General features: G+C 40.6%; 1 protein-coding gene across 1 annotated transcript in view; it reads left to right on the top strand.

Annotated features, from left to right (window-relative positions):
• The window catches only part of EYS (eyes shut homolog), a 950,400-nt gene that overhangs the window by 910,716 nt on the left and 25,724 nt on the right, over positions 1-13,960 (top strand). Inside the window, exon 45 of the mRNA XM_050893740.1 lies at positions 5,348-5,522. Coding sequence (XP_050749697.1) covers positions 5,348-5,522 — 175 coding nt within the window. The remainder of the gene's footprint in view (positions 1-5,347; positions 5,523-13,960) is intronic.

The following is a 13,960-nucleotide window of genomic DNA, read 5'->3' on the forward strand; positions in this document are numbered from 1 at the left end:
GTTTTACAGGTTCCTCATGTTGCAACTGTATTTTGATGGCCAAATTTCCACAAATGCAGGATGAATATTCTTCCAAAAAATAAAATATATTTCAAAGTTCATGCACTGTTAGTTATCATACTATTTATTGATTTTTCTTACTGTTTAAAAGAAGTTTCTACCTCAAGAGTTTGTCAACCTTGTAGCACATAAACAGTTTTCTCTTTGTCCCTATCATTCACAGTATTAAGTCTACTATATTTGCTAATTCATTCCATGCTCCAGTTCCCAGCAGCAGCTTGTCTCTGTTCTCCAGTGCATATTGACTTTCAAGGAAGCTATGCTTCCCTGTGACTGATTTCCTACGACATTTTCTTATGTAGTCAGCATCTCATTTTGTTATTCTAGCTCAGAAATATCCCCAGTTTCAGCTCTCAGGATCCTCAGGATCAGAAATAAACCTCCATAGCCCTTCTCCAGAGTGGGAACAGCAATACCACTAACATAAAATAAAATTTTGAACCATTTTACTTCAGCCAGTCTGCAGCTATAGGGAGCCCACAGAAAAACTCTGGAAGTGACAGTCAAGATAAATTTATCTAGCACATAGTTGATTAAATCACTCAGACTTTTGGAAAGATGCTGTTGGCTTCTTTTAAAGACAAGATTTATTAAAACCATTTTGCTTCTAATACCAGAATGTACCTCTCCTTTTGTAAACAATCACTATTGGATCAAGAAACATTGAGGTCAGCCTTCCTGCTGCAGACTAACTGTCCCCAGTGTCAGTGTGCAATCATTTAGGATTTTTACTCTGTACAGCTACTGCTTCAGACCATTTCCTCTCTTACCTGCATGTCTTTAGCAGTTGTTGTTCAAGTAATTTCCATGGGGGAGGAGGAAACTGAAAATAAATGTCTTTAATAAAGTGTAATTTAATAATCAAAAGATTAGGAATTTTAAGTTCAGGAAATTTGGGGATCGGCACCTACAAATTCCTTTGATAGGCTGAAGAATATTTGATGGTACCTTCAGCAATTTAGAAAACTTCCTTCAGCCCCTGTGAGAAGCTGAAGAAACTAATAAAGGTAGACCTCAGAGGAAGCAGACAAGTTCATGTGGAGTTTGAGGTGCTCTGAACTTTGAGCTTCATCTGAATTTGTAGCTCCTTGTGGGCTTACAGGAGCCTTTTGTAAATGGGAACATGGTAGGATAGTTTACTTAAGTGTCCAGCCTTTCTTCATTGTCCTGTAACAGTGTAATTAAGGGACCTTTGAGAGTTTTCTGAGGTATGTAGCAAAGCATACTGCAGCCGCTCTAAGAAGTCAGTGTGTGTTTCAGGTAGCTGCAAGTCTTGTGGCCAAAGAGACTCAGCCTGCTCATTATGGACAATCTGAAATGGAGTAGAAAACCAACTGCCTCATGTTCAGGTCTGCACAACTCAACACTATGACTCACCTACACAAAATGAGATAGAGAATTATTTGGAAAAAGCCAGAAGCTACAGCTGAATTCCCAGACCTCACAACTCTGAGACAGGCAGAGAGAAATCTGATGTCAGGGAGAAAAAAAGAGGGAAACTTCCAGTGTTTTGTGCTCTGCTACCATGACGGCAGGATGCAGTCTCTAGCCATAGAAGCAATTGATGGAGAGCCAGGGCTTGCATCTAGAAATAAGTGAAGAGCAGAGAGGGAGGAGCAACTGATTGTTCCTGTGGTCCTGTTCATAAATAGGATGAAGTATGGCTATAGAAGCAATCTGTTGTTTGACAGCAAATAGTATTAAATGGAGGAGTAAAAAGGCAAAAGAAGCTCTTACCGTAAAGCTGAAGATCCTCTTTTGCACTGAAAGAGCCACGTCTTCACATAAATGATTTTGCAAAGAAGTAAATAAAATTCCAGCTACTGCAGTCACTTTTTAAAATAAAGTAAATCTAGAACTCAGTTGAGTTCCAAATAGATACAAATATAGCCTTGTGGTCAAAGTTTATGTTCATAATAAGCTAGAATACATTGCAAGCCTGCCAGGGCAAAGACTACTTTTCTTTATGTTCCTGCATCACAGATGTCACAGAAGGAAAGTGACTTCTGAAGTAGTTTTTAATCAGTGTTTCCTCTTGCATCACAGTTTGGTATGATTCATATAGGCCCTCTGGGTGTTTGGGTCACAGCTCAGAGCAGCACTGGGTAGTCATTGTGGGGGCCATCTTCTCTTTTAGACAAACATCCCACTACTCACAAGCAGTCAAGAAAAACAGGGGAAAAGCAAAGCACTTTAGGACAGGCAGAATTTTAGAAATGTGTAAATTCAGTATTGCATTCAGATAGACCACAGTTTATCTATGTATCTATTTCTGTCAGTTCTTTTGCTGCATTTTTAGTACATCTTCTTGAAAAATGCCTGCTTTGTGTATTTTTTAGTCAAATTAGTACCAAGTGCTTACAAGCAGGTAGGGGAGACTAGTGAGAAATTTTTGAAAAAAATCTTTGTTTGATAAGGATATATCAACAAAAAGGTAAAGCTGAGTAATGAAGTCATATTTTTTATTATAATCTCTGAAGTTTCCTTAATCCATTGTTGGTGGCTCTTTGGTGGTTTGTGAGCTCTGCTTGACTGGGGTGAAAGCTATAAATTAAATTGAGAGTAAAAAAAAGTCATTGACAGAAAGCTCTAAGTGTGGTCTAAGGAGTCACTAGACAAAAGATTACAAACAAAAAGGTAGTGTATCTTCTGTGAGTGCGCTGTCCTGTTGCTTCTGATTTCAGCTTACTTGCATCAAACTCTGATCTTCAGGATCAAACCAAGTTTAACTCACAAATTCAGAAACTTCTTTTGAGTTCCTCTTGCAAACTTGGCTGTGTCAGAAAACCTCTCCACTATTCAGAATAGTTGGCAGTCTCTCATTAAAAGAGGCCCAGAATTGGCAGAGCAAAGGGAATTCAGGTCAGAAGGAAGGCACATTCATTAGCTGATCCCTCTGCAGAAGATTGTATAGTGCTTGCCACAACAGGCTCAAGTTGCTGCTCTGAGTCCTTCATCTGTATCCCACTGACTAAGAATCAGAAGAAATAAGAAAACTAAACAAAAAATTTAGTTGAACTCATAAAGCTGGTCCAAAATACTCTTGTACCTACTATATGCTGTGTTTACAAGTGCTCAAGAACTGTTCCTAACCTAGATGTTCTGCTGGTACAGTTAAACTAGTCGTCAACACAAATGCCAGTTCATTTTCCATGATGACCTTACCAGTTCTTGGGTACTCGCTGTGCTTTCCATTGTTTACACAGAGCTCTGGGATGCTTTTCCTTAGCACTCCAGCAAGACTCAGGAGAACAGAACATGCTTTATCTGCTACTGATAAACAGATGAAACATTAGTTAGGATTTACTGAGCATACGGTGGCCTAAAACCAACACTGTTAAAAGCAAAGAAGCAATAATATGAAGACTGCAAATAATCATCAAACTAGGTTATTTTTAAATTGCTTAATATGAGTTTTTGAATTACCAGTTATGTGACAATATAAACAGAACTACAAAATGTGTGTAATATGGAAAAAAACTGTCTAAGAAAGCTACTTCTACTAACATTGTTCTAACTGTAGTTAAAATAGTTATCTTGCTATAAATATTACTTATATTTTGTTCAAAACAAATTATGTGATTATAAAAAAAATTTTGCATTTGGACATTCATTGTATCTTTCAGGTGCAAGTCTTTTTCTTATGTGATTTCAGTGAATAATGCAAAAACTCATGTTAAGTGATTTTTTTTAAGAAACAGTATGATGATTACTTACAATCTCCATATCATATCCTTTCCCTGCTTTTAATATTAAGCAGAGAGCCTCTGGCATGCACTGCTGAATACCTACTATTCTCATGATTTCAAGCACTGTGGGAATTCACCAGGTCTCAGCTAAATTGTATAAATCAGATTTAGAAAGGTATGAGCATTTCCAAATACATTACTGTACTGGTTTAACTAAAGTGGTTTAAAACCTGATATTTAGTTTAAAATTGTGTATATTTATGTATAGATCTGGATGACATTTCAAAAGTGCTTAAGGCTACCTTTAAATGTGCCTCTAAATCACTTGGATGTTCAGGTATATTTTGAAAAGTTACTTAGGGTTTGATCCAAAAAGATATAATATATGGCATAATCTTCAGCTTTGCAGTACATAAATAAGCATGTGGATCTGGACACGTGATTCAGAAATACTGACGAATTAAGTTAGACCATAAGGCTAACCATCCTGTGCAGTCACAGGAGAGTCTCTGTGCAAAGAGCAGAGACTCTCCAAAGGGGCAATCCCCAGAAAGCCCACAGACTAAGCAGGAGCTGCCTGGAAGTAGCAAGTAGGGAACATCTCTGCTTCACTCTGAAGCTTTGGCTCCTCTTTTCACTTGAGATACCAATCTATTAGCAAATTAAAAGAATGTCAGGGCATAGATCCAGGCACTGGCGCTCAATCATCTCTACAAATAAATTCTTGCAATGGTCCCTGACAAATATTTGGTCTATGACAACTATTGTTTTTCCAAACAATTCTTTGGTGTATTTAGGGACTTAACATAATCTAGGGACCATTTCCCATCAGTAATCTGAATGCAGCTATACTGTTCTGAAAAGTAATAAAAGTTTGGTAATATAATCATGACTACACCAGATCACTTGCCCACAGGACCAAGTAACAGGCCCTGGAAGTGTTTACCTTACTAGTATAGATTAAACTTTTGAATTATTTTCTGAGATTAAGGGCCTAAAGGAGCAGCATATACCTACTTTAAAATGTGGTCATGTGCGACATGATCTGTATGTACCAGGGACTGAAGCATTCACTTAAGAAGGGGAGAATCTGGGTCTTTCCCTGAAGGGGTCCTTTTCAGCCTAAGGAAATTCAAGTCCACATACCCTGCCTGCATTATATTAGCCAGTGTTCTCTGGATTCTTACATATTTTACATTAAACAGACTTCTTGCTGTCTGTTCTCCTTGTTTTCTGGGGGTTTTTTTGACTGCTTTTATCTGATATAGATGTATTCCTGTAAAAGCATGCGTGTGCAAACACAAAATTGCACCTAGTCACTCCTTAGTCACTAACTTTGTATTCTGTCTATTCCTTGAGAAATTACTTCTGTTGTTTTACCTATCATTAAATGAAGGAACTTAAAATCATTCACTCATTTGCCTGAACAGAAAGTAGCCAGCATACCTTTAGCTCAGGTAGATGGTATGGTTGCCCATCCACTGAAGACATTCTGGTGGAACCCATTCACTGAGGGTTGACACTGTCCTGTAGTTTGGTTTGTTTTGACTTTCTGTATCTGTTTTAAACTTCATTTATTTTTTCTTTCTACTTTTGAGGTTGCATTTTTGATGTTCAAGTTCGTGCCAGCATGAATCTAGAGTTTAAATCACCAGGGACTCCAGAAGGTCACCCCAATTTTGGTCGCAGTGTTGGACAATGTAAAGATTCACCGTGCAGTTTAATAAAATGCAGAAATGGTGGGAAGTGCATAGAAACTGGCTCTACTGTTTAGTAAGTATATTTTTGTTTTGTAGACTACAGCATAGACTGATCTGTAGACTAATAACTATGGTAATTTAGTGGCTTGATAACAGAAGTCTCCAGGATCCTATCATCTTATTAGAAAGAAAGAAAACTGCTGAAGGGTTCATTCAGTTACACAGAGAATTTTAATCTTACATTAATAAAATCAAAACTAAAATATTAAAATTATGTTAGGACACTTCCTGGGGAAATTTTTAAAGAAATTCCATGGACTGGTTCTGCTCCACTGAAGTCACTGGCATCCAGACTTACTACAAAATGCATGGGAAGAACTAGATGTGTAAGAAAGACATTTTTAAAAAACAAGTGAGCAGCCTAGCTAGCAGAGAACAAATAGCAAAGAGGAGAGCTTGACTGTCTTAATGTCTGAACGTGGCTGATGGGGCAAAAATAGGTGACTTCTGTTTCCTGGAAATTAGCATTTTCATCTAAGAACCCCCTTCTGGAGTAAACCACTGACTGCCCAACGTCAGAAAGTTCTGAGCCAGTTTAAATTCTTAGGAGCTCCCTTACCTAGCACCTGTGCATCCTTCTCTGCTGCTCAGTCTCTCCCTAATACACACAGTTCTCTGTGCCTCCAGTTGTGATTTCTGTGCATACTTTCCTGACTCTGAAACGTACCTTCCCTGGTGTGTCGGGTTTGTGTGGTGGGGGTTTGTTAGTGGGGGAGGGGCTACAGGGGTGGCTCCTGTGAGAAGCTGCTAGAAGCTTCCCCGGCTCCAAGTCACACCCGCCTCTGGCTAAGGCTGAGCCCATCAGCAACGGTGGTAGCAGCTCTGGGATAGCATATTTAAGAAGGGGAAAGACTGCTAAAAGAAGAAGAGCTGCAGCGGAGAGGAGTGGGGTGTGAGAGAAACAACCATGCAGACACGGAGGTCAGTGAAGAAGGAGAGGGAGGAGGTGCGCTGGAGCAGAGATTCCCCTGCAGCCTGTGGTGAGACAGCAGGCTGTCCCCCTGCAGCTGATGGAGGTTAACAGTGGAGCAGAGATTCCCCTGCAGCCCGTGGAGGACCCCATGCTGGAGCAGGTGGCTGGGCTCAGAGAAGGCTGTGACTCCGTGGGAAAGCCCACGCTGGAGCAGTTCATGGAGGACTGCAGCCCGTGGAAAGGACTCGCGTTGGAGAAGCTCATGGAGGACTGTCTCCTGTGGGAGGGACCCCATGCTGGAGCAGGGGAAGAGTGTGAGGAGTCCTCCCCCCAAGGAGGAAGGAGCAGCAGAAACAATGATGTGTCATGAACTGACCACAACCCCCATTCCCACCCCCTGCGCCGCTGGAGGCGGGAGGAGGTAGAGGAATCAGGAGCAAAGCTGAGCCTGGGAAGAAGGGAGGGGTGGGGGGAAGGTGTGTTTTTAAGATATGGTTCTATTTCTCATTATCCTACTCTGATTTGATTGGTAACAAATTAAATTGATTTCCTTTTTTTTCCCCAAGTCGAGTCTGTTTTGCCTGTGACCATAATTGGTGAGTGATCCCTCCCTGTCCTTGTCTTGACCCACGAGGCTTTTGTTTTGTATTTTCTCCTCCCCACCCCACCAGGGGGGAGGAGTGAGCGAGCAGCTGTGTGGTGCTTTGTTGCTGACTGGGCCTAAACCACGACACCTGGTCACTCTTCATGCCATTCTCAAGTGTTCATTCACCATTGCCTTTCCAGATCTGCTGGCTTACCTGCTCATGTAAGACTTTCTTAATCCATTTCAAACAAAACAAGGTGTCTTAGTAAGGATCTCATGTTAAAATTGTTTGAATTACCTCAGTTCATCATATAAGCTGTTCACCTGGCTGATCTATAGGACAATAAGTGGTGGTGAGGACAGCTGGCCCAGAAGATGAGTCTGTGGTCTTTCGTGCCTTATGACTAAGTGTAGATGGATCTTAGTGTCCAGACTGTAAGGCATACAAGAAGGAAGTACATTTGCAGTTCCAAATTGCTGTTGTGTGTCAACGCTTCCATTGTAATAAATCTTGTTTTCAAACACTTTGTAACCCAGCTGTAAAACCTTTGCTGAAGAGCACTTTTGATTTTAAAAGTATCTGCCAAGATTAATTGTACTTGCTTCCCCTCATGTGCTTCCGCATGTGTTCATTTATTTACACATATTTGCATAATTTGTTTAAAAAGAGAAAAGTGCTGATTTAAAACATCTGAAGACACTGACTGAAAACACTGCAGACAGCAAAACAGATAAGAAAAAAATAGGCTTTGCAGTGTGGCGCCTCTGTGTATGATTCTTCTTCAAAACAACAAAAAACTGTCCTTCTGTGTGCTACAAAGAAAAGAGTTTGCATACCTGTCAAGCTAAAAACAATCTACTAACTGTGTGTTGGAGAGAGAATTATATGGTAATTGGTTTTGCTGGCCCTGAGACAAATCTTCATCTGTAAGAAAACCTGTAGAAAACTAGTGCTTCTAAAGCTAGTAAGGCTGTACTAAAATTTGGAAAATTCACCCCTGAGATGTAGCATGCTGTTCCCTCCCCATTCCCTTTATAAGCATATTTATATTCTCTTAAATACAGTAATGAAGGAAATGCTTTGAAAGATATAATTTGGGATTGATTTCTGATTGTTGTGCTACAGTATGTCCCAACTACTGAACTTTTCAGCATCCTTCCAGAACAGTTAAGCCCTTGACATTCAGAGTGTTTGATCTTTCTGAGGAACAAGAAAGGAGAATGGCACTCTTCTCACTTATAAGCATATTAGAGGAGATAGATACAAAACCAAAACTGCAAGAAAAAAAAAAATCAGAAATGTGGGCTGAAGCATGCCACTCCCATCTGCCCACCTACACCACCCTAAATCGTTGTTTCAGCAACTTACACAGCCGTGCTAAGTCATCTTCATGTCTATAAGGTAAATAGAGCCACCACCAGCAAGACCTAGAGAACATTTGGGAAGCAGGTGGCAGGCTAGAGTGGCAGCTAGTGACATAGCTACACTGGAAGCTTGATATTATAGGCAAAGTTATTTTTCATCATTATAGTTTCATAATTTGTATTCCAGATTTGTTTAGGGATTGTTCTAAAATGGGGGGTGGGGGTGGTGGTGTGCGCGTGTGTGTGTGTAATTTGTTTTTTCTGGGGTTTGTTTTTAATTTGTAGTGACCTACTACTGAATGATGTTCCTCTCCTCATGTTTCAGGACAGCTAGGTCTTCACAGACTATGTATATATGCATGTATGTACCAGTAATGGCCACATTTTCCTCTCACAAAAAAGTGAAACATTGCCAAAGAGGTGTGGGTGTAGCATGCCTATGATTTTTGTCAGTGTATAGTAGCTGTCAATACCATCTCACATTTTCTCAGAGGGACCTTCTTTCTGTTTTCAAATCGTCTGTGTTCCTTTGAAGAGCAGAGTCCTTGAGGGAACTGGATTTGTATTCAAATATTTTTTCTCCTGAAATGAGATCTCTCCAGAGGTGTTTATTGCTGTTTTGAGCTATTTTTATGTCTTGCTTTCACCACCCTGCCAGAAAGTGTGCAATGCTGTTAAGCTGTAGATTCAGTTGCTATAGGGATAATGCTTTGATTTAAATAGAAGCAGAAATATACAGCATTAAACTTTACATTTTGGCCAGCAACAGAGCACAACTACTATGTTTTAACAAAATAAAGAGGAAGTATTTGAATAAAAAAATGAAGAATTTTATGTTCAAGGGACAATAATATCCTCCATTATTTTATTTATGGCACAGAATCATATAAAATAGAAAATTGCATATAACAAGATTGTCTATGATGTGTTACAGCTATTGCTTGTTGCTGAAGTAAGAGAAAAAGTATGTCTTGTGTGCACTTTGAACAGAACATCAGACATAATGGGCAGGATTCAGTTTGCTAAATGTAAGCACGTAGTATCACTTCAGATACCCCTGGGTAGACCATTTGGCCTTCAGCTGCTGCTTTAGAAGAGCTTAGGACTTGCATAAGTCTTCTGTCATATCTCCAAGCCTCATGTGGATTTCTCAGTACTCTATAGCTTTCAAATAGCACTAGCCACTTAGGTTTAGGAAATTAAATTATACCCCTATATGGTAGAGGGATGCCTCATAAAATGAGCTGCTGTAGTTTCATTATTAGGTTCCATTCGATTAGAACCAATTTTCAGTGCAAGGACGGAACCAATTGTTAATGCAAGGACATGCTTTTATAGTTTGTAAGGGAAAAGGTGTTTCTCTATTTAATTGTTGTGGTTTAGATCAATAAAAGTTTCTACTTTTGGGGGTGGAGTTGCTATCTAAAAATTGGCATCCATTTTGGCTTATTTAATAGGACACTTTTGCAGCATTCCATTGTTCTTTTTGTTTAAACATTGTTAATTTCCTTCCAATCTTAATTTCTTCAGACTCCATTTTTACCATCTAGCCTGAAGATAGACTGTTTTTCGTTAATGCTCTAGTTTTCCACTGCCTAAATTTAAAGCCACTTTTATTTAGAGATCTCCTCCATTGCTCCGCATCTTTCAGTTCCAATACAATACAAATTTAAGAACTATATCCAGAAATCTCCAGTAGTTTGGGTAGCCTGATGTGGTCAATACAGGCCAATATGAATTTGAGATGTCCTGTAGTATCTGAGATACCCATACGAAGTTGACAAATGTGACAATTCCTGCTGGAATAGTAGTTGGAGGCCAGATGAGATACCCTAGGGAGTTTCAGATGGCACTAAACATCTGCCTGGTCTCAGCTGGCCTAAGTAATTAGGTAAATTAATTGAGCCTCTGATCTCCATTGAGTATATGACCATCTTACATGTAGACACCTAAATTCAAATGTCTGAATTTGCAGAGCTGAATCCCTCCTTTTCTGCTATAAGATTATTTGTTTGATTTGACACCACATTTGCATTAACTATAGGAAGTTGCAGGTTTGTTAGCATTGAGCATGACATTTTAAACATGATATTTTCCATGTTTAAAGTAAGAGTCCTCTTTGTTTAGTTTAGGAAACCACATTGGATATAAGCAAACTTTCCAATTCCTTCGCAAAAATCCTTTAGGACCTTTAGCTATTTCCCTATAAGGTTCAAGAAATGCTTCTGCTTTGATTATGGTTTTGTGTAGTAACATACAGACATATTGCTTACGCAGTTTATAAAATGAAAATACTTTTCACGATTTTTTAAAATGATGTCTGAATTTTTATATAATAAATTTCAGGGTTTGGTCCATAATCAACGGTGACATAAACATGTTGTCCTTACTTATGTAGAAACTGTATTACTTATTTGAGAGCTCAGTTTGGCTTTGGTAAGGGTCTTTGAGCCTGGAAAGCCATTCTATGAACACTGCATGACACTGTTAAGCATTTGACAAGAAACAAAAAAGAAAAAGAAAAAGATGTTAAATTAAACGATTGTTCAACTTCCTAAATACAAAGATTACAGAACTTCAAGTGGTATCCGAAATTTCCAGAATTGAAAGTGATCTTTTGTTCTATTTCTGTGGGAGCTGTGAATTTGAAAGTTCTTTCTTCCTGAACTGGCTAACTTTGCCATGTATATGCTGTGAAGTGGACCCTATTAAGAGTCCTTTGCAAAACTAGGGGATTCAAGATTATCCAATTTCCTGTCAGACACACTATCAAAAAGTTGTATATGAAAGCCTTTGTCGTGGTTTAGGCCCAGCCGGCAACAAAGCACCACGCAGCCGCTCGCTCACACTACTCCCCCCCGGCGGGGTGGGGAGGAGAAAATACAACAAAAGGCTCGTGGGTCAAGACAAGGACAGGGAGGGATCACTCACCAATTATGGTCACAGGCAAAACAGACTCGACTTGGGGAAAAAGAAAAGAAATCAATTTAATTTGTTACCAATCAAATCAGAGTAGGATAATGAGAAATAGAACCATATCTTAAAAACACACCTTCCCCCCACCCCTCCCTTCTTCCCAGGCTCAGCTTTGCTCCTGATTCCTCTACCTCCTCCCGCCTCCAGCGGCGCAGGGGGGCGGGAATGGGGGTTGTGGTCAGTTCATCACACATTGTTTCTGCTGCTCCTTCCTCCTTGGGGGGAGGACTCCTCACACTCTTCTCCTGCTCCAGCATGGGGTCCCTCCCACAGGAGACAGTCCTCCATGAGCTTCTCCAACGCGAGTCCTTTCCATGGGCTGCAGTCCTCCATGAACTGCTCCAGCATGGGCTTTCCCACAGAGTCACGGCCTTCTCTGAGCCCAGCCACCTGCTCCAGCATGGCGTCCTCCACGGGCTGCAGGGGAATCTCTGCTCCACTGTTAACCTCCATGGGCTGCAGGGGGACAGCCTGCCGTCTCACCATGGGCTGCAGGGGAATCTCTGCTCCAGCGCACCTCCTCCCTCTCCTTCTTCACTGACCTCGGGGTCTGCATGGTTCTTCCTCTCACATCCCACTCCTCTCTTTGCTGTAGCTCTTCTTTTAGCAGTCTTTTCCCCTTCTTAAATATGCTATCCCAGAGGCGCTACCACCGTCGCTGATGGGCTCAGCCTTGGCCAGAGGCGGGTTGGCCTTGGAGCCGGGAGAGCTTCTAGCAGCTTCTCACAGGAGCCACCCCTGTAGCCCCGCCCCCGCTGCTAAAACCCCCACCACACAAACCCAACACAGCCTTACTATCCTTTCTCCACCTAAAAATATGCTATAGAAAAAATAAGAGACATTTTGGCAGTTGCTCTTGAAAAATGCAAAAGCTGGAGTATACGAGAATCCATTTAATCCATGTTCTTCAAAAACGCTGAAAATAGGAAAATATCTTGCAGTAAGATTTAGCTCCTAAGACAGATGAACTTAGAGTGTCTCTAGGTGAGCTAAATGTGTAAGATCCTACCACAGTCAATGGAGGTCTAGGCCTTTCCAGTTGTCTAAACATTGACATTCTAATGGCACAGATCCTGGGATACCTTTTCTGGTCTTCATAGGGTGTCCAGAAGAGCACAAGTATTCTGCAGTTCTTCTGTCTTATCTGTTAGTTTCACACAGGTCTCTCAGACACACCATGGCATGTCAGATGGCACTAAATGCCTGTGTTGAGGCAACTGAATGCAGCACTTCATCATTAGAGTCATGCATGTATTGGTTTGTGGGATGGATAGTGCTCCAGTTCCCCTCACTGTTTCAGCTGGATCACCATTGATTAGCATATGAGCTCAGGCACCTACTCGAGAATCCCATTGCCTAAACTTGAGAATTCAGTGGTCTCTGTCAGAATCTTATCTCCCTGGTCTCAAGCTGCCTCTCTCGCATACCTCTAGGAAGGCAACTGGAGGCCACCTGGGCACCTAACATAATATAAAATTAGGCGTCTTGATCTCAGAATGAATCTCACCTCATATCTAAAGAAATTCAAGAAGCGTCTGGATGACGCTCTTAGTCATGATTTACTTTTAGGTAGTCCTGCAAGGAGCAGGGAGTTGGATTTGACGATCCTTATGGGTCCCTTCCAACTTGAGATATTCTATGATTCTAAATGGGTCTCTAAATCCTGAGAGTCAAGGCACTAGTGATGTTGCAAGCCATTGGGTTCTTCTGGTCTGGAAAAACAACAAGCAACCACAACCAAGAAAACAGAGAGAAAACTAGACCAGCATGGCAGGCCACATGATGCAAAGGATTTGAAATGCTGCCTTTTCCCTTATCTCTCTAAAGATTAGGAAATTTTGGATCTAAACTTCTCAACCCCAGTTCAACTTGCTTAGGAGTGTTAAGTAGAAGAGTTGCATTTGTTCATAGACCTTTGCCACTGTAGACCACAGCAAACATGTTCAGCTCTGTGCAAATAATTCTCAACTCATTTAAAAACCTAACTTTTACTAGGTCCTAAAAGAGAAGAATGAAAGGAAACTAAAACAGACACATGCAGACATAAGCAAGGGAAAGGGGAAGAACCTTTGTGTATGCTGCCCAATAGCAGTAGCTTCAGCTCCAAACACCCTGCTTCACAGCCCAAGAAATGGACATTTCTGTTTGCACTCAGGGAGTTAAAATACTTCCCCTTCTCAGTAGCTTTCATGCATCAAAGCATAACATTTATAGCTGAGACAGAAAGCATTCTGATGCTGACTTTGATGAATTGAGGTGCTTTTACTTTTGCAAGGTCCTGTCCTCTTTTCCCCTTCATTCCAAATAGCTCTTTATCACTCTGAAAGGCTTGTTGGCTGTGCTTTGTTTACATGTTGTCTGATCTGAAGGTTTGGTGAAACAGCAGAATTTCACAGACTCCTCATTATGTTTTGCCCAGAAACAGTGAGCTGATTAATGGATAAAGTGTAGCTCAGTGAGTCTGAAGAAAAATTCAAGATTTTGCACATATACAAAGAGACATGGGCTAAGAATCAATCAAAGTATATGAGGTTTCATTCTTAGCCTTGAGAGAGAAAACTTCCAGGGAAAAATCAATAAGTGCTTTTATTCAGGGGAACAATTTTTTTAT

Source organism: Gymnogyps californianus, chromosome 3 (assembly GCF_018139145.2).
Source record: "Gymnogyps californianus isolate 813 chromosome 3, ASM1813914v2, whole genome shotgun sequence".
Classification (NCBI taxonomy): domain Eukaryota; kingdom Metazoa; phylum Chordata; class Aves; order Accipitriformes; family Cathartidae; genus Gymnogyps; species Gymnogyps californianus.